The sequence below is a fragment of the Phocoena sinus genome, chromosome 8 (assembly GCF_008692025.1).
Source record: "Phocoena sinus isolate mPhoSin1 chromosome 8, mPhoSin1.pri, whole genome shotgun sequence".
Classification (NCBI taxonomy): Eukaryota; Metazoa; Chordata; class Mammalia; order Artiodactyla; family Phocoenidae; genus Phocoena; species Phocoena sinus.
The window spans coordinates 80,276,394-80,301,029 of NC_045770.1; the positions used below are offsets into that span (position 1 = coordinate 80,276,394).

The 24,636-nt window shown below is 36.2% G+C and overlaps 2 protein-coding genes across 7 annotated transcripts in view; one reads left to right on the forward strand and one right to left on the reverse strand.

Moving 5' to 3' along the window:
* KIF18A (kinesin family member 18A) overlaps nucleotides 1-10,312 on the reverse strand; it is an 81,344-nt gene extending 71,032 nt beyond the window's left edge. For 2 of the 3 annotated variants that reach the window (XM_032641999.1, XM_032642001.1), the window contains exons 1-2: nucleotides 10,224-10,312; nucleotides 1,103-1,475 (exon numbers count right to left, since the gene is read on the reverse strand). In XM_032641999.1, coding sequence (XP_032497890.1) covers nucleotides 1,103-1,427 — 325 coding nt within the window. In that variant the 5' untranslated portion in view covers nucleotides 1,428-1,475; nucleotides 10,224-10,312. Of the gene's footprint in view, nucleotides 1-1,102; nucleotides 1,476-7,512; nucleotides 7,626-10,223 lie in introns of those variants that run through there. The other variant, XM_032642000.1, reaches the window with a different exon arrangement.
* An 88-nt stretch (nucleotides 10,313-10,400) lies between these two features.
* METTL15 (methyltransferase like 15) overlaps nucleotides 10,401-24,636 on the forward strand; it is a 204,809-nt gene continuing 190,573 nt past the window's right edge. The window contains exons 1-3 of one of the 4 annotated variants that reach the window (XM_032641711.1): nucleotides 10,401-10,489; nucleotides 14,687-14,735; nucleotides 15,624-15,901. In XM_032641711.1, coding sequence (XP_032497602.1) covers nucleotides 15,641-15,901 — 261 coding nt within the window. In that variant the 5' untranslated portion in view covers nucleotides 10,401-10,489; nucleotides 14,687-14,735; nucleotides 15,624-15,640. Of the gene's footprint in view, nucleotides 10,490-12,460; nucleotides 12,625-14,686; nucleotides 14,736-15,623; nucleotides 15,902-24,636 lie in introns of those variants that run through there. The other 3 variants (XM_032641714.1, XM_032641710.1, XM_032641712.1) reach the window with 3 other exon arrangements.

Below are 24,636 nucleotides of genomic sequence, written 5' to 3' on the forward strand. Positions count from 1 at the left end.
TCACTTTGTTATAAAGCAGAAACTAACACACCATTGTGGAGCAATTATACTCCAATAAAGATGTAAAAAAAAAAACTTTTCAGTAGAATGGATTAAACTGATACATGTTTCATTTTGTTCTATTTTATATAAGCTAGTAGTACATCAAGAAGTCTTAAGATAGCTGGATAATATAAAGTAAAACCAAGAAGAAACCAAAGATTCAGTATTACTTTGGTAGAGATTTTTTCATTTGGAGTCAAGAGAAAGTTTTTAAATCTCTAGAGACAATATGAAGTTTCATGAATGAGGAAAAGAATATCTGCTTAAAAATGAGAATCAAAGCAGGTCTAATCAATAAACCACATTCCATTCTTGCCTGACCTAGAGGGTAAGTCTTCTGTAATAAAAGTGAATGAGTCAGTGAAAGACAGTAAACATGTAACAGTTTTGGGGTGTCTTAAAGAAAATGTCATAAATTATGGTAACTACAAAAATAAGGTAGTAATAATGGTGTGTACTGCCTGGTAAGCATTCAATTAACTGGCATTTTGGAGATCTCTCTTTCTAGGAAATCAACATAGCCATTCTGAAAGGCAAATTATTATAGGTCTATCGAGAGCACTAAATATGCTTTTTTGGGCTGAAGATATGCTAAAACAGCATGATACTCATGATACTCAACATGGGCTTTAAAAATTTTTACTTCAAGGTACTACAAAGAAAAAAATGGTGCTATGAAGAAACTGCCAAATGTTCAGAAATGTCCCATTATTCCCCAGGGATAGACAGTTGTACAGGTGAACATTGGGAATATTTATGAATAAAAATTGTGAGAAATCTGGCATCAATTACCAGAAGCACATGGTTTTAAAACATAAGAAATTGAAAGGATGACCATCTATAGGAACCAAAGCAAGACCCAGGAAAAGTTTCGCAAATGATATATGTTATATGTGATGACTAAATTTCAAAGAAAATCTACATTTACAATGAACTACTAAAGAATTTTTAGCAAACAAGCACCTAAAAATTGATTATATTTAGAAGAAAGGGTCAAGTAGATGTCTTAATATAAAACTGAAATCAGATGGAAACATCAAATCCCAACTGAAACAATTACCTGTGCAATTATATCCATTCAAAAAACTACGAAGAATTGGCTTAGTAGTGTGTTCAAAAACTTCCAATTGAGTTGAAGTTTCGTCAAAAACAGCATCAAATACAAATTTAAGGTCCTTATTTTGTCTCTTTGTAATATCTCGATTTACAGTTTTCTTTCCATGGAAAAAACTGATTTCTTCTTGCTTGGGATCAAAAACTAGAATATGCTTATCTACAACATGGACCACTTTATGGAATCCAGATGTCTTTTCTTTTGTGTTCTCAGGACGCACACGAACAACTACTTTCATGTGATGACACAGGTCTTCCTCAGTGACAGACATTGTTGATTATCTTGATTCCTTTGTTTATGTGAATGGTTGAATATTTCTCTGAAATTAAAAAGTATTAATATTATTTCTACTTGTATGCAAAATAACTAGCATATAGTACTTATTAAATAAAGAAAGGTGTTAATTTTGTTCCACTCATCTGGTAAATGTTACTGGAAATCCTTGGTTCAAAACCCTCCAGTGGTTATCTTATTCAGAGTTGAAGTTCTGTTAATGGCCTACATTTTTCACCTAATGTCCTATTGCTTTCTTCTTCGCTCACTCTATTCCAGCTAACACACCAAGCGCCCCAATCCTGATCTTTCTGCTAGCCATTCTCTCTATCATAAAGTGCTTTCCTCAATAACTACATGACTAACTCCTTCACTTCTTTCAAGTCCTGGCTTAAATGTTGCCCCTTCTGCCCACCCTTATTAATATTGCCAACCCAATTCCTAATCGCCCTTATACTGTTCTATTTTTTCCAAAGCACTTACCACCTCCTAACAGAATAGGTATATTTTACTTATTTAGCATGTTTGTTGTCTACTTTCTCTCTTCTAGTTAAACTATAAGCCGTTTAAGGGCATTTTTCTTTTAATCTGTTTTGCTTATCAATGCTTTCCAAGCCTAAAACAGTGCCTGGCACATGGTAGATACTATAAATACTTGATGACTAAATAAACTAGTGAATACTAAAAGGCTTTCTTTTTTTTTCTTGGTCTTAACTTTTTGATCCTAGATTCTTTTCTGGATAGTTGAGGTTCTTAAATTGTTGGATCTTTATTAGTTTATCCTTACTTTTCTTGTTTTTATGTGAGGTAGTCATATAGTCAGACCATACTTTTTGAACCTGCTGTCACTGATGTACCTTAAACTTACATCATTATAGAGCAGAGACTAGGATCTATATTCAGAGATTAGGATCTCTGAATACACAGTTGGGGGAATATACTATCTCTGTCACCTTCATACCTAGGCTAGCTAACTGACACATCCCTGGAACTATTTTTAACCCTATGGGTCTCTGAGATACAGGCAGAGATAAGCCTGGTTGTGTCAATTTCCACTGCCAAGAGATTTGCCGCCAAGATCACTTTTATTAAAAATAGCTCATAAGCCAAAGCTCTCCCTTCATTACCTTAATATGATTCTGAGAGATCCTTTCTTGTCCATTCCTGTGATCCAAACTAAAATAGTATCAGAGTCCTTGTGAAAAATCAAACCTAGCTTTTTGGGGAGCCTATACCTGTGATTTTATATGGTTTAGGTACAAAGTTTGAGTTGAAGTGGAAGCCCAGGGTCTGACTAATATTTCAGAGATTTATCAAGTTTTTGTATGTGCGTGTCATTTAATTTTTTGTATTGTGACATAATCTGATTACTTCCACTGCTGACATACTTTAGGAAATAGAAACTAGTGGGGCCATTGAAGTAATGTAGACAGGAGATGATGCTGTCAACTCAGAACAGGGTGGTGGTCAGATTTTGGATGTATGCTAAAGGTAAAGACAAAAGAATTTCCTGATAGATAGATGTGGGGAATGAGAGAAATGATTCAAGAATAACTCCAAAGTTCTTGGCCTGAGTGTTGGAAGAATAGAGTAGCCATCAACTGAGATAGAAATATCTGAGGGTAGAGCAGGTTTTGGGGGGAAGATCAGGAGTTCATTCTGGATATCTTGAATTTGAGATTTTTTTTTTTTTTTTGGTACACGGGCCTCTCACTGTCGTGGCCTCTCCCGTTGAGGAGCACAGGCTCTGGACGCGCAGGCTCAGCGTCCATGGCTCACGGGCCCAGCCGCTCCGCGGCATGTGGGATCCTCCCGGACTGCGGGCACGAACCCACGTCCCCTGCATTGGCAGGCGGACTCTCAACCACTACACCACCAGGGAAGCCCGAATTTGAGAATTTTAATCAACATCAGGTGGAGATGTCAAGGCAGCTGAAAGCTAAGTTACAAAAGTAAACGCTGTCCTCAGAGTCTTAATGCCATTTGAAGCTTTTCAAAGTTTTTAAAGCTTAACGTGGTATTAGGGGGAACTTTTAGGGGGAACTTTTAAATCAATGAGGAGAGGATGATCAATTGTGCTAAATACTGCTAATAGGTTAAGTACTTACTAAGAAGTAATCAGGGGATTTGGCAACATGAAGACAAACAAGAGCAATTTGGGGGGAATGGAATGGTAGGACAAAGGCCTGAATAGAAGAAGACTCAGATAGCAAATATAGGAAGTACTACTGCAAAAGTAAGCAAAGAAATGGTGTGGGTGGAGGGGGAAACGGTTAAAAGAAGACATTTTGTTTGTTTCCTAAAGTGGAAGAAATAACAACAATGATAAAGCTAAAATATGTCGTAAAATCATATACTTTTGGAAAGATTTTGAATAAGGCCAAAGCAATCTAAAAGCAAAAGACACTGGACACAGCACCCCCTTTTCAGGACTCTGTTCTTCCCCAAGATTGGAACACTGAAGAGGAAAGGATGGTCATTTGGATTCTAACGGTGAGGTCCCACGTGAGTTGCTACTCCGCTCTTTCTTCACCCTTGAGTTTCTGTCTAGCCAACCCGCACAGAGTACCTATACCCCACTTCTGTGACCTTGGACAAGTTACTTAGCCTCACTGAGTCTCAGGTTTCTCATTTGTATAAAAGGAATAATACCTAATAGCTGTTGTGAAGGCTGAAGGAGATAACATTATTAAGTGTATGAAGGCATTCAATAAATGCTAATTCTCTTCCTTATCTGCCCCCCTTCCTGCCTCTTCTTCCCAAAGATACTGGTCCATCTTTTTAGTGTTTCCCAATGAGCTTATCATTGGCACTTTGGGTAGGACAATTCGTCCTTATTCGGAACTGTCCCAGGTATTAGAGGATGTTTAGCATTTCTGATCCCTGTCTATTAAAGGCTAGTAGAGTGTCACATTCTTTGTATTACCAAAAACTAACCTCTATACACTTTTCTAAAAGCTTTTAGAAATGTTCAACAAATACCTTGATTTTAACGGATACACTTTTTTTTCAATGATAGATAAAATACACACAAAGGAAATGGTTAAAAAAACATATATAAAACATCAGGTGATTATTTCAAAACAGATCTTAGGGGACTTCCCTGGTGATACAGTGGTAGAATCCTCCTCCCGATGCAGGTTTGATCCCTGGCCGGGGAACTAAGATCCCACATGTCATGGGGCAACTAAGCCTGTGCGCCACAACTACTGAGCCCGTGCACCACAACTGGAGGGCCTGCGTGCCGCAACTACAGAGGCGACTCACTCTGGAGACCATGTGCCACAACTAGAGAGAAGTCCACGTGCTGCAACAAAGAGCCTGTGCACCACAATGAAGGTCCCTTGTGCCGCAACTAACACCCGACTCAGCCAAATAAATAATAAATAACAAAAAACAAAACAAACAAACACAAAACAGATCTTAGCTTGGAAGGTATCTCGTTAATTAATTAATCATTAATTCATAAAGCTAACTGTTAAAATCCCAGTTCTACTACTTTACTGGCTGTGACAGTGGGCAAGTTACTTAACCCCCTTGTGGTTTAGTTTCCTCATCTGTAAAGTGGGATTAGTAATAATCCCTACCTCATGGAGTTCTTGTGAGGATTAGCACTTAGAACAATGCCTGGCACAGAGTATGCATTACAAGTGTTTGCTATTACTGCTATTATTGTTATTATTACATACAGCTTAGTGAGGAAACATTGATAAAATGACACAAATATGCAAAGTGTAACGGTGACAAGTGCTATCAGGTAAAGGTTAACTTTGCTACCTAAGACTATAATAGGAGATTGATATTCTTAGAAAGCTTCCTAGAGGAATGACTGGAACTGAGAGCTGAAGGATGGATAGCTATTAACCAGGTTAAAAAAAGTTTCAGGAAAGAAAACTAGTTATGCATTCAATAAATATTATTGAGTGCCTTCTATGTGCTAGGCATTTTTCTGGGTCTTGGGATAGATAGGGTCAGAAGTGTATGTGTGGGCTTGTATTTTAGATGGGGTAGTTGTGAAAAGCTTGTCTAGTGGGGTAACTTTTTACAGAGACTGAAGTGAGGGACTGAGCAAGTAAGAGGCTCTCTGGGGTAAGAGTATTGCAGGCAGCAAGTCCAAAAGCCTGTGGTAGGAAACAGCTTGTGTAGAGGACATAACTGGCTGCATGGTGAATTTGCTTAAATCTCATTTTGTTTAACAGTTTAGTTTTAGATGATTGTAATTCTATCTAGAGCATCTAAAGAGATGCTCAGTTTAGCTTTGTTCAGTCCTGACTGCAGCTGGAGAGAAAAGGGAAAGGAGAGGGCTGTATTAAAAAGATTAAACTGGATAAAGGTGGGGCCGGATCTAGAAGATTTGAATGTCAGATTATAGAGCTCAGATTTGATTTTAAGTTAAGTGGGAATTACTGAATGTAAAAATTTGCTCAATTATCTTCAAATATACTGATGTCTTCAGGGATTAACAAGGTTGTTCCTACATTAAAACATGATGACTGCTTTCTTTTCTAACATGGCCAGGTAAAAGAGATGGACATCCAGTTGATTCTGAATAAGGCACACAGAAAGGATATCCTTAACCATTTTTACTAAGAAGTGGAAAAAGAAAAGCCTAAATATTGTTACCTGTGCAATACTGTGTTGATTCAAAATTCTTTTCAGATGACCATTCAGAAGACAGTATCACAGACTATGATCAATTTTGTCATATCTACTCTTGAGTGGTATTTGTTGATAAAATCAAAAAAGCAAGCTGGTAGGATTTCACTGATGGGACTAAAACATTAAGGATAAACACTTCTAATGCCATTTTCATTATAACAGAAAGGTATTTGTCTAGTCTAGAGAGAGTACAGTATGAAAGAGAGTAATGAAGGGCTTTAGTGGTAATCTATAAAATGACAGGGTTAGACTATATGACATCTAAAGTCCTTTTCTAGCTCTAAATTTTATGATTATTGCATACGATTAGAAAAGTATACTAGAAAGTGACAAAACATAACAGCTAATAGGACTGTATGCTTCTACCTTTATACCCCTCCTTATCTCTTGTAGCTTACCTGGTATATAGTAAGTTCTCAAACATTTGATTAATGAATAAATTAATAAGTTATTAAAAAGTAGACATGGAATTCAAGAAAGCAATATATCCATTCAGAGTAGAGGTAAACATGTATACTTCTCTAAGAGAACCAACATTATCACAGTAGAGTACAATGGTTGGCAATAACAAGAAATCCCAATGAGGACCCCGAGGCATCAAAAATAGTTAAATAATGTGCCCAATTTCTTTACAAAATTAGGAAAGCGAGATCATGTTTTATGTTAATCATTGAAGATGGTTAAAACACTATCACTTATCAAGGGTAACATTCAATTTTCTGGGAGATTGACTCACATAGAAAAGCTCATTCTTCTGTTATGTTTAATGAAGAGGTGTTAAAACTAATTCTCTTCAATAGTTGCAAGTGAATATGAACCAAGTGGAACAGGCAAGTCCTTATCTTATATCTAGGTACTGTTCTCCCTAGATAAAGTTTAAGCCAATTAAGTCAAAGATTATATGAAAGTATAATAAATTTTACTTAATCCATTGATTGTATGTACTGATACCTTCTTCAAAAGCAATCAGATCATGTTATGGACCTCATCTTGTTCTCCTGCTCCAATGATTTCCCAGCATAAGAATAAAATGGAAACTCCTTACCATGTTCTGTGGGTTCTACATCTGTGGGTTCTGTGGGTTCTACCTCTCCATTCCTGTCTCCAAATGTTATCCCACCTCTCAATTATTGTTTCAGTTACACTGTCCTTAGTGTTCCTTCAACACCTCAGTCTTGTTCTGGCCTCATGGCCTCTGCACCTTCTCTTCTCTTTGCCTGGAAAGCTCTGCCTTCAGATATTTGCAAATCTTAATATCTCAGCTCATCATTCAGGTCTCTGTTCATGTCACTTCACAGAGGCTTTCCCAATAGATTCCATACAAAACTGTATCACCATGCCCTTGCCTGCTTTATTTTTCTTCCTAGCATCTAGACTACTTGGAAAATATATATTATTTGGTTACATAGTTATTGCTTATTTACCTTCTAAAATGTAAGCACTATGAGTATGGACTTCATCTGCACTCCAGAACCTAGAAGAGGGTTTGTCAAATATTTAGGATTTATTACATACTTGTTGAATAACTGAATGAAATAATGCAAAGTTTCAAGATATGTGTGCAAAAAACAAGTGCAAAATAGTGGACCTGGCATTCAAACATTTGTATTTTCAAAAGATATATACATATTTGTACATGCATGGGCTCTCTCAGGAAGAGAACAGAGGAAATTGATAATACCAGTTGCTTGATGATGGAAAAATATGAGGGTCTGGGTGACAGGCAGGCTTACTTTCTACTTTATATCCTTTTGTATTATTTGGAGTTTAAACAAGTCTAGGTATTTTTATTTCAAAAACAAAGCAAAACAAAACAAGATTAAAATTTACCTTAAACACAAACTTTCATTTAGTAACAACTATGGAATACTTTCTCCTGAGCTATTATTCTACAAATACAAATGTGCTAAGCAATTTACATACTTCTCATTTAATCCCTGTAACAATCCTATGACATAGGTATTATTATCGTACCTATTTTATATAGAGAGAAACTGTAGTATAGACAGATTAAGTTAACTGGCTAAGTCACACTATTGGAAGCACAAGACGTAGAATTTGAACTCAGACTGACTGAATCTAAAGCTCAAGTATTTAATCATCACTCTCCATGATGTAAATATATAACCCCCAGAAATTTTCTGATAGAAGTTAAACTATTTGCCTACCTTTGGTAGAAAACCTCAGGGCCTAGTATTGGTGCTCCTGAATGAATGTTGAAATAAAACTGAAAATTCATGATTTCTCTGTGCTTGCTGGATAACACACACAGTTACCTATTCTCAGAAAATATGCTATTAATTGAGAGCTCTTGGATTAGGTAGATATGGCGATAACTAGTAATAATGAACAACGATGATCATTTGGGCACACTCTATATGCCAGGCATTATGGTAAACATTTGACATTCAACATCTCATTCAATCCTTAAAAAGATAAAGTAGACTCTATTATTGTCTCCATTTTACAAAAACAGAGACTTAGCTTTAGGCTAAGGAAGCTTTCCAAGATGACAAGAGAGAGTAAGTGAGAAGCCAGAATGTCAATCCAGGTCCAAATCCAAAGTCCATGTTCTTAACAACTCTGGTCTATTGGAATCAAAACAGAAGGCTTTCAAACAATGGAACAGAAAGGTCATATAAATTTTCTTGAATGTGTGGAGTAACACAGTTATAAATGATTTCTTAAATACAAATTCAAATTTGAATTAGATTCAGATTCAATAAACATTTGTTAGGACCAGGAACTATCCTCCACTCTATCATGTATAGTCTCTATGCAACTTAAACCTCTTATTGGAAATAACTTGAATGTTAGAGCCACTGCTTCTATTCACCTGTAAGCATCAAGGAAGAACGAAAATTTCAAGTGGGGGGAAGGGCAGCACTGACATCTGGGCTATTTTTTCCTCCTAGTTTTCAGAGTTCATAGCATAAAAGTCATTTTATTGTGTACCTTAATTGATTCAAGGTATATTTATAGTGGGACAAGATACATTTTTGAAATGAAAATTTTGTGTACTTGTAAATACTTATTTAGTAACAGAAGAGGTGACAATTACTACCGTTAAAGGCAGATAACCTTTGTGTACCAAAATACACAATTCTTACAAAATAGTAGAAACTTAATAACAAGCAGTATCTAGCCTTTGGATCTTACATTCTCCCACAACAAAGTTCATAAATACCTCCCAAAATCCAAGGCGGGGGGGCGCTGACTGTGGTAGAATAACACTATCAACTAAAACCTGTAGAATGCCTAACACATTCTACTCTACCCGATAATAGTTAGTAACCTAAACTATACGTTATACAGCACAATTATTCAATTCTGGTCAAATAATCTCATAGAGTAAACAGCAGTCAGCCTTGACTTCTCTGAAACTGAGTGCCTAATGAGCACTCCTCAAGGCGAACGAATCTCGCAGAAACTACGAACAGACGGTAGAACTGATTCTCAGTGCTTTAAGTCCCTTTCATTTGCAGAGCACTTTGTCAACCAGTATCTCTTCCATAGCTCATCTGATCCCCAGCAATCCCGTTAGTCAGTGCTGGCAGGTCTTATTCTGATGCTACATTTGGGGTCTGGGAAGGTTCCCAAGTGACCTTTGCCAGGTTAACGCAGAACCTCGCTGGACAAAAAGGTTACAAGCTGGTGAACCAAGGCTCCTCTTGATAGTTAAGCCCAGAGTTACATTTACATCTGTGTCTGAAACAAAACACTCTGAATTTGAAGTCCGGAAGGAACTTTACACTGTAAGGTGCCAGACAGTTAAAAGTGTTCTGCCAAAGTCTGGGAAAGGGGCCAAGATGCCCTTTAAAACTTCCGACTTCCTGAGAATTTCAGGCAGGAGATCCCTGACCTTCCTGCTGAGCAGTCGAGGTCTCCCGATCAGGCAGAGCCACATTCTAGTGGGTTCTCGAGTTCCTTCTTTCTTTCACTTTCTCCACGGGGACCCTAACCAGGCCCACCCCTGTCCTCACCCTCACCGCCCCACCTAACGCTTCCGTATTTGTCAACAAGCCCACTTGGTCCTCTATCCCTGAGGCAGCGGGACCCCTCCGCTTCCTGCGAGACGGGTCATCCGAAAAAACGTCCCCGAGACGAGAGTTTTCTTCTCTTGCCTTTAACTCACCTCAGGTCCAGGAGAGGTTACGGAGACACTTCACTTCAATGTCCGCCTCTCGGCGATTCAAATTCAGCCACGAGATTCAAACCCAAGCCAGCTTTCTCAGCGCCTAGTTTCATTGGCTGCCGTCTTCGTGACGTCATCACGCCGGACGTGGCCGTGGCGCGCTGCAGTTTGGCGCCCGGCGTCTCAGCGGCCCCTTGCAGTGGAAGCTACCTTGCTCCGTGTCACCGTGGCAACTCGCACGGCAGTTTCCGGAGGCGTTGGCCGAGGTGGGCGGGGCTAGGCCGGAGCTGCCACCTGGGATCTTCAGGCAGCCTTCAGACCGTGGGCGCGGGCTCCGGTCCCAGGGTTCTGGGTGTGAGTGAGACGGGTGCGGGCGGGGGTTGGCGGTGCTCTCTGCTGGGGGAGAGGCGGAGCCTGTTGGGTGTGGATTAATGGGTTCTGGGTGTTTGTTTTCTCCTTTTCGCTATTGAGTAGTGAGGCCTCCAAGACACAGGTCCCATAATCTGGAAGGTATAGGGACCTATTCGCTCCAACCACTTTCAGTTGGACCGAACTGGGGTCAATTCGCCTCAGTTAATTGAAAGTTCAGGACTTTGGCTTGAGGCCCCAGGCTTCATTTCTCAGGAACCCCAGACCTACTCCCTTAGTGCTGACTCTGAAACTATTTGTTGTATGGCTGGTTTTTACATTTCTTTCTAATGATGGCATTATAAAATAAATTCATTTAAATTTATTGGCTTAGTTCATTATTGGATGCAATGGGCTTTTAAGCCTGGGTTGTAGGTAGTATTTTAGAATGTACACTTTAAAAAGAAAAAAATACCTGGAAATAAATGGGAAATGTGTTCGCTAAGAGAATTCATCTTTTATTTATCAGGATATTTTTAGTAGTATGATCTGAATTTTATTGTTGTTCTTTATGTTACTATTGTTGTATCCATTCATTCAGCAGTTATTGATTGTAGATTTTAAGGACATAATAGCACACAATTGAGTCAAAATCCCTGCACTCTCAGAGCTTATGCTCTAGTGATTCAGCAACACCATATATACAGGATGGCACAACACCAAATGCAGAGTATTATAAGTGAAACAATGTAGGGGAAACGCTCATATTATAGACATTTATTTCCTATTGAAAATCAGAAACACTATGTATTGTATATGATACATATTATAAGATTCTTTCTGAACACTGGATAGAGCATCAATAAAGCTACTAATTGCTGGCTGTATTACATATATCTTAGCTAATGAGACAGTGATTTGTATGGTGCTGGGTTTGGTAATAAAATTGAGAAGCCTTTTAATTTTATTTCAATATGCACTCTATAGTACTTTACCTTTGATGTCCTGGACATTTATTAATTTTATATATGTTATCTGGTCACTTAATTTTCGTAACAGTCCATGAGATGTAGATACTATTCATTTTACTGAAGAGAAAACTGAAGTTTTCAGAAAATCTCTAAAGGAAAATATTTCTGTTGAAGGGTACAACCCAGCGAATTCGGAATGGAGTCATTTGTTTCTGAAATACTTTCTAGATTAAGTGATATTAAGATGCTATCTTAATGTAGTCTGAAAATAGGCATATATTACCAATTTCTTGTAAAGGTGCACTGATCATTGGTGAATAAGTAGAAGTGTTTCAATTTCATCGTTTTTGATACCCACATTGTATAAGGCTGACTAGTCTCACAGGTGTTTCCACACCTAATCTAAATGCTTATTTTACATTTAACTTTAAATTCTGCCTTACACTTGCCATTTAACAGTGTTCAGATTTTGAAGTCCATATTTTTAAGGAATTGTAGATTTACTATGCCAGCTGGCTTCTCTTTAGTTTGGCAAGACATTAAGGCGTACAACAGAAAGGACAAGAAATTGGCGTATTTTGTAACGAAATGAAGGGAAAAGAACCAAAACTTTCCAAACACGTAGTGCTAAGGAGACAGAAATTCCCACCTTTTGTTAGAAATTAGAGTATACTACCATGTTATTTAAAACAGAAATTTAACATCGATTCAGAGTAAACTGAAAAGAGTGGAGAGAAGGATAAAATGGAAAGTGAGATTTGAAGTTTCATTAGACATTAAAAAAAAAAAGTAAAAGTGAATTTCAACCTGGTAATGCTAGGGACTTAAATCCCGCACCTCCCCCAGGAGCACCATTTGGAACCCCGAGCTCCTGGGGCCCTTTGGCAGCTGGGGCCTGGAAGCAGCGGAACCAAAGGCAGACGGTCCTCTGTTGCTGGGGCGGACGTGGGCCCAATCTGTCCGTTCTCGCAAGTTTCCCCCAGGGCTGGGACTTGTGCGGGAGGGAAATTCAGGTTCTCTGTCACCGTAGTGGTCGTCGCAGGCCCGAATTAGAGGCCAACTGAGAAATCTTCGTACCTCAGGTGAGGAGAAGGTGGCCGAGTCCCGGGAGCTCTTTTGGAGCCCCCCCACTCACCTTTGGGGGAACTTCTAGGGGTTGCCGGATTCACCCAGCACAGAGGAAACTCGCGCCTCTGCTCTCCCGCTTCCTCTCAACACATTCGTCCTGAGTTCAGAAGTTTCTAAACAGTTTCTCTTGTCAGAGTGTAATCCTTACGCAGAAGAATGGATTCTAACTTATTCTTTAGGACCTCTTTCACTTTCTCTGTGTTCGGGTGCCAGCCTCCAGGTCGAATTTTTGGCCTTAGGAATTAAATTTCCGAAGGGTGTTCTCTGCAGGGGGAGCTGACTGCAATGACGGTAATTGGTAGCTCCGTTGAGTAAGTAGTTTTCAAAGGTATCGCTCACCTTTGTGTTCCCACATTTAAAAGAGTAACCTGGCTAATTCCGTGGTCTCAGTTTAAATTGAATTTTGCTGGCAGAGAAAAGTTAAATGGCTTGCCTAGGAAACCACAGAGTTGGCTGTAGAGTTTAGGTTTCCTGATATCCTGCTTCTTTTCTGTGAACAGAGGGAAGTTAAACTATCTTAAATCGTCTAGGGGGGCTAGTTCTTAGCAGACTGTGGAAGTGCTCTGGGCTATCTGGTGGGATATGGGGCTGCAGAAGAGAGGGAAGGAACTCCCTTTAGAATTTACCCTCTTCCATTTTTAGGGAGGTATTCAAAGACACAACCAAAAAGGAAGATTAATTATTGAGTCTTTTTCTCCATGTTTACCCACATTAGTAGCCAATTAGTGTATACTAAAATCTAGAGGCTTTGTACCTTGAATATGTTTGAGTAAATACAAAGAAACTGAATGCAGAAGAAAATTAAGCGCTGTTGAAAGAAGCATTTTTTTCTACCCTATTTGCTTTTTCCTGTGTGGTTCTGATTCTGATATTGGAGTTGATGGGCTTTTTATTTGTTTGTTTGCTTGTTTTTTAAAAAAATCAAAATCTGAACATACAGTATAGATTGTTTACATATATTGGATAGGCAAAAGAATCGAATAAGTTATTGGTTGTATTGTTTAAATACTCCATATTCCACTATTTAGGGCTGTACATCGTTCTTGTGTCCTCTGTTGGGTGCCCCACAGTATACTGTATTTCCAAGTGGAGTAGGACCAAGCAATAACATATTGGCTCCTTAAAAAAAATGAATCTAATTCTTGGAATACTGCAAATACCTAGTCATAGTGTAATCAAAGTGTACCATTCAATTACATGAGTGTATCAAATAGAGCCAGTGGGCTGTGTTTATAGCATATAGGTTAAGAGAAAAAGTTCTGGGGATAGAATGCTGATGTTACAGTTCTAGCTTTATGGCTCTCCAGCTTTGTGCCTTTTCAGCAAATTACTTTTCTGTTTTCCTCATCTGCAACATGGAAATAATAATAGTACCTACCTTTAAGAGTTGGGGTAAGGATTGAATGAGTTTGTACATGTAGTGTGCTTAGAATAGTAAGTGGTACTTAGTAAATGCTCAATAAATGTTAGCTTTTATTTTGAAATATGTTAGAAATGCTAAGTTAGAGCATAGCTTTTATTTTGAAATATGTTAGAAATGCTAAGCTATTAGAGCATAGTTTGGCTTACTTTTGTAAACTTTCTGGAAAACATAAGGCATAATTCATAATTTGGCTAATTTGTTATTGCTGAGCATCCAAAATCTTACTTAAAACACTCATTAAAATTTTTTTTTTGCCATATTTTTTCTGTGTCAGATTTTCAACATAATTCTGTGAATTACGTCTTTGGTATCCTCAAGGTTACATCTTACTGATATTATATTGATATAATATCAAATATGTATTTTTATTTATTTTCCAGTCATTACATGTGATTGACTTTTCAACATTATTCTTCATTTTCTAATGCAAAAGGAAGGGAAGGCATATTTAATCAAGATTTATGTTTCTTAAATATTTTGAGAATGTGGTTTTTGGTAGGGTCAGTGAGACAAGTAAAATTTTCTAAAGCAAGTTTAATTCTATAGAATCTGGAATTTATCCATCCATTCTTTTATATTTTTCTTTTTTCCAGAAAACACGTATTAAGCGCCTAGTGTGCATCTGATTTCGTGGATATAAAGGTGTGGTTCTTACTTTTAAATAACTCATAATCCATGAGGAAGGAAAAGAGTAGTGTTAAATTGTTATTTACTTTAATAATATCAAAAATGTTGCTTACATCCAAATGGGTAAAGAACGTAATGTTTTCAAAAGGTATTCTGTTAATACATTTCATAAATTACTTTTTTCCTCTCCATTTTAAAGAATTACAGATTACAGAATAAAATGGAGCAAGTGAGAGAAAGCAAAGGAATGTATCAGTTATTTACTTGCTTTTTTGGGGGCATGGGGCAGGGAGCAGATAATTAAAATGATATGAAGTGCCAAAGTGTGTTCAGTGGAGTGTTTATAAAGTTATAGTTTAAAATGATATGTATTTCACTGATGCAAGCTATGGTGAGATGATTTCGTCAGAGCATATCCATGACAAATCTGTAAGATTTTCATAGACTGATAACCTTTTCTTTTTGGTTGTACATGCATAGTCTTTTTTCAGGGACAATTTTTCAAACAAAGTTAAATTGAAAATGAAGATTTAGCATTATGAGAAAAACAATTAGAAGACCTTGAAATAAAAGACCATGTGAACCTAAAATAAAATAATGTTTTTAATCCCTTTCAGAAAAATGATGACTGATTAATCAATATTCACATCTCTGATGGTTAAAACATTAATGGTCTCAGAGCTTATCAGGCCCACATTAAAAATTGTATTTTCAGATAGTTTCTGGGGTTATCTTGGGTTCCATGCTTTGCATAAGGAGGGTAGTTACCTTCACTTGTCTGAGATGATGAGTTTTACATATTTTTCCTGTGTTAAATATTTCATACTAATTTGCTTTCCCCCAAGTATTATAACATTCTTTTGAAAAAAGCCAACAATCATGATATTTAAATTTTTTTTCTAGATTTGTTGATCTACAGAATGCTTCAATACCCATATTTTTGTAGAATCTATAAAAAATTTCTTTCGTGCTGGTTGGAATCTGGCATATTTAATTTGGGTGTCTGGCCAAAAAAGATACATGCTACAGCAGAAAGATATAATGAATATGAAGCCCAGGAGCAAACAGATCAAACTGGAGCTCAGGAGTTACAAGGCAGAGATTCTGAAGTGATGACTAAATTACATATTCCAGTGATGGTGGATGAAGTTGTTCGTTGTTTGGCACCACAAAAAAGGCAGGTAAGTTTTATATTTTCTAACACTTTTTAACTGAGATATGATTCACTTAATATTCACAATTTTAAGGTGTACAATTCAGTGTTTTTTAGTATATTCATGAGCTTATGCAATTATCACCACTGTCTAATGCAAGAACATTTTTATCATCTCACTAGGAAACCCCATACCCATTAGCATTCACTCCCCATTGACCCCCTTCTTACCCCTGACAACCACTAATCTATTTTTTGTTTATATGGATTTGTCTAATCTGGACATTTCATATCAATGAATTCATACAATATGCGGTCTTTTCTGCCTGCCTTCTCTTACTTAGCATGTTTTCAGTATTTATCCACATTTCAGCGTTTGTCAGTACTTCGTTTCTTTTTATTCCTGAATCATTCTGTTGTATGGATACGACTTTTATTTTTTTTTATCCATTCATCAATTGATGAGATTTATGTTTCCACATTTGGACCACTCTGAGTAATGCTGCTATGAACATCATGTACAAGTTTTTGTGTGGACAGGTATTCAGTTCTCTTGGGCATGTATCTAGGAGTGGAATTACTGGGTCATATGGTAACTTTTTGCCTAACTTTTTGAGAATCTGCTAAGCTGTTTTCCAGAATTGATTAGTTTTGTCAAATAACAGTTTTAAAAGGAAAAGAACATCATTCCAGCTATGTGGTTAGGGTATGAAAACTGAATTCTAGTATAGCTTCTTGAGAATTTTCGTATCTTTTTAGGAATGACTGAAGACAAAGATAAAAATCTAAATTCCTGTCCCCTGTTTTCTTAGGCTTAGTTTTCCGCTACCTTTCTGTCTTACTGAGAGTTCTCCAGAGATACAGGACCAACAGAATATGTGTGTGTGTCTGTGTGTGTGGTGGGGGGGTGTATGGTGTATGTGTGTATAAAGAGAGAGAGAAAGAGAGATTGTTTGATTGATTTTAAGGAATTAACTCACGTGATTATAGAGGGTTGGTAAATTCAGGATCTGCACGGTAGGCTGGTAGGCCGGAGACCCAGGTAAGATTTCCAGGTTGAGTCCAAAGGCAGTTGGCTGGCAGAATTCCTCCTTGTGCTAGGGAGGTCAGTGTTTGTTCTATTAAGGCTTTCTAGTGATTAGATGAGACCCACCCATTATATGGAGGGTAATCTGCTTTACTCAGTCCAGCAATTTAAATGTTAATTCTTATCTAAAAAATACCTTCACAGAAACATCCAGAGTAATGTATGACCAAATATCTGGGCACTATGGCTCAGCCAAGTTGACATATAAAATTATCCATCATACTTGCCTTATTTATAGTGTTGCTAACATGATTGTATAAGGTCTTAGGTATGAAAATCTTTAAAATCTATAAAAAGTTCACAAAAATGTTAGGTGATACAATATCCAAAAAGAAAAAAACTAGTCTTTCTGAAAATTAATCACATTTACCAAAGGAAAAGAAATCTTTATCATTGTAAATTTTCATTAAATGTCTGCTTATAACTTTATGCTGATAGTAATTAGCATATTGACTTCCAAACTATGATCTCTTATTCTAGAAGCTACTATTATTACCTAAATCAGTTATATTCATTTTAAAAGCCATTCTTTGTTTCTTTTCCCAACATATAGTGGCTTAGTAGTTAAGAGCAAAGATTCTATAACAAGACTGTGTAGGTTTGAACCCATTGTCTAGTACGCATGTGTGTGTGAACACATACACACAGCCCTTAAAAAGCCATCAGTGATAGGACTTAGGTTGCTTTATCATAAAAAATATTCTGTTTACCTTGTCCTCAGGCAGTATATATATAATGAAATAAACCCAGTATTCTTTTTTTTTTTTTTTTGTGGTACGGGGGCCTCTCACTGTTGTGGCCTCTCCCGTTGCGGAGCACAGGCTCCGGACGCACAGGCTCAGCGGCCATGGCTCACGGGCCTAGCCACTCCGCTGCATGTGGGATCTTCTTGGACCGGGGCACGAACCCATGTCCCCTGCATCGGCAGGCGGACTCTCAACCACTGCGCCATCAGGGAAGCCCCAAACCCAGTATTCTTAAATGAGATTATGTGTTTAAAGTATCTGGCTAAATGCTGTCACATAGTAGGGACTCCAAAATATACATGAAAATGTAAGTTAAAAAATTAAATTGGATAAAACTTCCTGTTAAGTATGACTTCATCAAAATGAAATTCTCTTCATTTCCTTTAAAGATTCATAAGGCAAGGATAGTAATTAAAACTCATACCAAAATGTGAGTTTTAAAATGTATGTATAACTATATATATTTGAGATATATATGAGAGGGGAGGGGCAGTTAGTAAAAATGTGAAACTGGATTTGATGGCTTGAATTTGATCTCTGGAACCAGAAACCAAATTCATTGTATAAATTTGCTGAACCCTAGTAGCAAAAACCAAATGTTTATTTTGCAATAACCCATGAAGTAGAAAAACAACCAAACAAAAACAAACCTGGCTAAGTCTCCTCCTAATTCAGTACTGGATCTGCCTTTTTTTTAAAAACCAAGTGGGATAAAATTAGGCGATTCTACAACTTGACCTACCCTGCTGTTTCATTCTGTTCAAGTTTGTGACAATTGTAATGTTGGTTTATTTTGACATTTCCATTGTTCTGATTTGAGTTGGGTTTTCTAGTAACTTTTTATAGAAAGTTTAATTTTATGAATGTTATTTATGAGAAATTTAATGTGAGGTACACTTATAGAGACAATGTTATTTCTTACCATTTCTACTGTCTGGCAGACAGCTTTATTCACTATTCCCTTAATCTTCAAGTAATAAAGAACTACTGACAGTCCTTGGACAGGAAAGATCTTCATTTCTTCCAGAACCCATTATTTGCTGCTTTTCTTCCTGAGCCTTTTCTCCAAAATTATTTTCCTTTGCAAACTATGAGTCATACATTCACCTGTATCAATCACCTACTTAATTACTGTTTTTCACATCACCTTCAATGATAAATTTACAAATGAAACTTTGATCATAACAGGAACTTTAAATATACTTTTGAGTGAGGCCTCGGTCATTTGATAATTATTCCCTTTTCTTTAATATTTAAAAGATGTTTACTTAAAGAAATAATTGATTTTGGTAATTTCTTCTGCATCATAGCCAATTCACTACACATTAACTTAGTTTTGCAAATACATGCAAAATATTTATGAATTTGAATTAAAAGAATAAAATTCCTCTTCCTCTTCCTTGGGAGGTACAGAAGGAATTAAATAAATTATAATTCTTCTCCTTGCCCCATTTTCATTATTTCATAGTCTGGGTGAATAATTTTTGTAAGAAAGTATTACTTGTTCTAAAGACATTTTTCTTGCTCCTGAGGATGTTTTAGTGTAAGCTACCTTGGTCAGTTTTTTATTCCTTATTTCTGAAAGCTGGAGAAAATATGCATGATCCTGTCTAGTTGAAAATGATAGCAGTTTGAAGGATATAGGAGTCTTGGTATTCTTTGCCCAGTAGTATTGCTAATGTAGCTTGGTGCCTTAGAGTTTCTATAGGAGTGATAAGTTATGAGGGACATGATGGTCATGCAAGGACTAGTACCAGTAGATGTGTAATTTCATATAACTAACTTATCATGCCTCTGCCTCAGATTTCTCATCTGTAAAATGAAGAAATACAACCTATCTCATATGGTCATTGTAAGGGTTAAATGAGTTCATTTATGTAAATTGCTTAGAATGATATCTTCTGAGTAGTATGAGCTCAATAAACATTATCTGATACTATTATGGGGATTAGGAAGGTCAGCATTGGTAGCTAGATACAATAAAATTCAGGAGAAAAATGCCAGGAGGCAGCAAAGGTGGAAATAAAAGTTCCAGCAAAGGTGGAACCAACGTGTTTGGAACTGAAAAAGTACCGTTTCTTTTGCCTGAACCATTCTTCATGTCTTGAGTTAAATTTCACTTTCTCAGGGAAGCTTTTCTGGAGCCTACAGAGGAGGGCGGTCTCCTGATTAATACATTCATGGAGTTATATACTTTTCTTTCATAGTACTTATAATAGTTTATAATTATAATTTTTAAATGAGATTATTTATTCAGTGGACATCTCTCCTAGCAGACTGCCCTCCATGAAAGTCATGGACATCTTTATCTTGTCTACCATTGTATCATTATATCTTCAGGGCCTAGCATAAGGACTGTAACATGGTGGCTTTGTAATGATTTTTAAGGGAATGAATAAAAGTCAGAGTAAACTGGAGGACAGATGTGAGGCACAGATAAAAGGAATGTCCCTCGGGTATTATGGTAGCTTCTCAGGCTCAAGACTTATATGATTCCAGCCTCAGTGTGGCAGGCCCAGTCTGATGAAGTAACTGGAGAAATCTGGGGAAGGAACAGATATGAGGACTGAAAAAATGAGTTGGTACCTAACTGATGCAAAATAGATTGTGATAAATGTCAGGCTAAGGTTATAAGGTTGGGTTTCTAAATATTCAAAATAAGTATTTAATCTATTTTGATAGTCTAACATTTAACATTAATTTCATCATTACTTGATTTACCAAAGCTGTCGTGGTACAAGATATGATAATTTTCTTTCTAAAAAACGCCCTATGCTCTATATAATGGATTTTTCTTAACGTCAATTGCAGTATTTCACTTGTTTTACTTTAAATCCTTTATAATCTTTAAACAGAGAGTGAACATCAAAGAGAAAATCCTGGAACTATAGGTTTACTGTCTTTAAATATTAAATGCTGATCGATAACAGAAAGGAGCAGTTTATTTTGTTTAACCTCAAATTATTGAAAAAGTTAGGAACTTTTATATGAGACAGGACCTGTGCTATAGCACATGTAGGGAGATGCATTATTTTCCTAAAGAAAGAACTATTAAATTTCAGATAGAATGGGCTGTGTCAAGATGCAGTGTCCTCTCCTTTATTTTTTAACATATAGCTTTCTTGGAAGCAAATTTTTATTTTACACTTCTTTCTACCATTGTTTATTTGAAAAATGTTTCTGTTTTAAAGCATTGTGTAGCTAGTTAAGTGACCTATGTATCAAAATACCTTCAGGAATGTGATATTTCCAGTGTTGTACTGGTAAATATGTAACACCTGGTGTGTGGATCAGGGTGGGGTACGGATTTAAAAAAAAACCAAAAACCTTGATTTATTTTGTTTGCAGATTCCCATGAAATACAAATTCCTACAATGCACAATTCAAGCTACTAATCTGGTGTCACTGAATGTAGCATTAGGAAGAAATATGTACAGTTGGCTCTCTCTAGCTAGTGTGAATAACACTGGATAGGACCCTCATGGTTGTTGCCATTAGGTATCTGTAGATTATATAATGGCAAAAATTTTTGCCTGACAATTCTGAAAATTAGTACAGTCTGTAAATTTTTCCCTTAGCTTATTTGACATTCCCTCGTTAAGACTTATATTTTATGTTTCTCCTGGAAGGTACCATGGTGTAGCCATAGAATACTGTTCTCATCTACTTTTTAACAGTGGTATTCTTTTTTTCTCTCTCTAATAAACAATCCATCCCAAATATAAAACAGGTTAAAAATGGTATTGTATAGTATGAATTTGTTTATGTAATTTACTTGTTATCAAGTCCATTATGCATTATGTAACAGTGAGACATTTTGTTGGGTGCAGAAACTTTGAAATCAACATCAGTGTCTTTTTTTTTTTTGCACAGTTTGGACTCACACAGGTAAATAAATAATAAAAATGTAACTGTTTTGTAAACAGTTTTCCTGGAATCTCACCTTAATTTTTAATTAAGTAGAAGTAGTAAGAGAATTTTAATTAAATCAAAAAGACCATTTTAGTAATAAAATATTAATTAAAGGTTCAGTACAGCAATAAGATAAAGCAATTATAAATATTTATGCACCTAATGTCAGACCATCAAAATAAATGAAGCAAAAACTGACAGAATTGAAGGGAGAAAGAGACAGTGCTACAATAATAGAGACTTCAATGCCCCACTCACAATAGTCTATAGAACAAGCAGACAGAATATAAATAAGGAAATAGAGGACTTAACACAATAAACCAACTAGATCTAACATTTACAGAACACTCTACCCAATATCAACAGCATACACGTCTCAAGTGCACATGGGATATTTTCCAGGATAAACCATATGTTAAGCTATAAATTCAGTCTCAATAGATTTTAAAAGACAGATATCATTTAAAGTATCTTCTCCAGTAGCAATGGGATGAAGTTAGAAATCAATAACAGAACAAAATCTGGAAAATTCATGAATTTGTGGAAATTAAACAACCCACTCTTAAACAACCAATGGATCAAAGAAATCACAAGGGAAATTAGAAAATACTTAGAGATGAATGAAAACAAAACCACAATATACCAGAACTGAAGGCACACAGTAAAAGAAGTGCTAAGGGAGAAATTTATAACTATAAATGCTTAGATTAAAAAAAACAAGAAAGTTCTCAAATCAGCAACCTAGCTTTACAGCTTAAGCAACTAGGAAAAGAAGAATAATGAAACCCAAAGAAAAACAATGAAGAAAATCAATGGAACCAAATTGAAGGGACCAACAAAGTTGACAATCTTAGCTGGAAGGTCTAAGAGAAAAAGAGAGACGACTCAAATTACTAAACTGAAAATGGGGACATAACCACCAGTTCTACAGAAATAGAAAGGATTATATAAGAGTACTATGAACAGTTGTATGCCAACAAATTGGGTAACCTAGATTAATTGGATAAATTCCTAGAAACCACAGAAGCTACCAAGAGTAAATCATGAAGAAATAGAAAATCTGAATAGACCTATAACTAGAAAGGAGATTGAATCAGTAATCAAAAAATCTCTTGACAAAGGAAAGCCCCAGACCTGATGGCTTCACTGGTGAATTCTACTAAACATTCAAAGAAGAATTAATATTAACCCTTCTCAGACTTTTCTAAAAAACTAAAGAGGAGGAGATACTTTCTAACATCCTATGAGGCCAGCATTTTCTTGATACCAAAGCCGGACAAAGACACTACAAGAAAAGAAAACTACAGACCAATATCCCTTATAAACACTGACACAAAAATCCTCAATAAATACTAGCAAACAGAATTCAGCATCACATTGATAGAATTATACAGCATGACCAAGTAGGATTTATTCCTGGAATGCAAGGATGGTTCAACATACAAAAATCAATTGGTGTAATATGCCACATCAACAAAATGAAGGGAAAAAAAACATGTAATCATCTTAATCAGTGCAGAAAAAACGTTTTACAAAATTTAACACCTTTTCATGATAAAAACACTCAACAAACTAGAATAGAAGGAAACTACCTCAACCTAATAAAAGCCTTACATGGAAAAACTCACAGTAAATATCATACGCTGTGAAAGACTGAAAGTGTTTTCCCTAAGATCAAGAACAAGGCAGTGATGTCCACTTTCACCAATTCTGTTCAACATACTACTAGAAGTTCTAGCTGGAGCAGTTAGTCAAGAAAAAGAAGAAAATGGCATCCATATTGGAAAGGAAGAAGTAATATTATCTGTGCAGATGATATGATCTTATATGTAGAAAACCCTATAGATCCCACACACAAACCCAATCCAAAACAAAACCTAAAGAACTTATAAATAAATTCAGTAAACTAGCAGAATACAAAGGCAGCACACAAAAATCACTACACATGAACAATCAACAATCTGAAAAGAAAATTATGATATAGTTCCATTTACAATAGCATTGAAAAGAATAAAATGCTTAGGAATAAACTTAAGCAAGGAGTTGAAAGACTGTACAATGAAATCCACAAGACAGTTCTAAAAGAAATTAAAGAAGACATAAAAAAGATACACGCATCCTGTGTTCATGGATTTGAGTACTTAATATTGTTAAAAGGTCAATATTACCCAAAGCCGTCTACAGATTCAATGAAATTTGTTCCAAAATCCCAACGATGTTTTTTGTAGAAATAGCAAAATCCATCCTAAAATTCATTTGGAATCTAAAGGGACCCTGAATAGTCAAAACAGTCTTGAAAAAGAACAAACCTGGTGGAATCATGCTTCCTAATTTCAAAACATACTACAGAAGTACAGTAATCAAGAGTGTGGTACTGGCGTAAAATCAGACATACAAACCAATGGAATAGAAAAGAAAACCCAGAAATAAACCCTCGCATATATGGTCAAATGATTTTTGACAAGGGTGACAAGATCATTCAATGGGGAAAGGACAGTCTTTTTAACAAATGGTGCTGGGAAAACTGGATATCTACAGAGAGAAGAATGAAGTTGGGCTCTTATCTAATACTACATAAAAAATTTACTCTAAATGGATCAAAGACCTAAATACAACACCTAAAACTGTAACACTCTTAGAAGAAGACATAGAACAAAACTTTACAACATTGGATTTAGCAGTGATTTCTTGCATATAACACCAAAGGACACATAGCAAGAGACAAAAATAGATAAATTGTACTTCATGAAAATTTTAAAAATTTGTGCATGAAAAGACACTATTCACAGAGTTAAAAAGGTGACTCACAGAATGGGAGAAAATATTTGCAAATCATATATCTGATAAGGATTCAATATCCAGAATATATAGAGAACTTTTAAAACTCAACAACACAAACAATCTGATTCAAAAATGGGCAAAGAACTTGAACAGACATTTCTCCAAAGAAGATATACAAATGGCCAATAAGCACATGAAATTGATGCTCAAGATCACTAATCATTAGGGAAATACAAA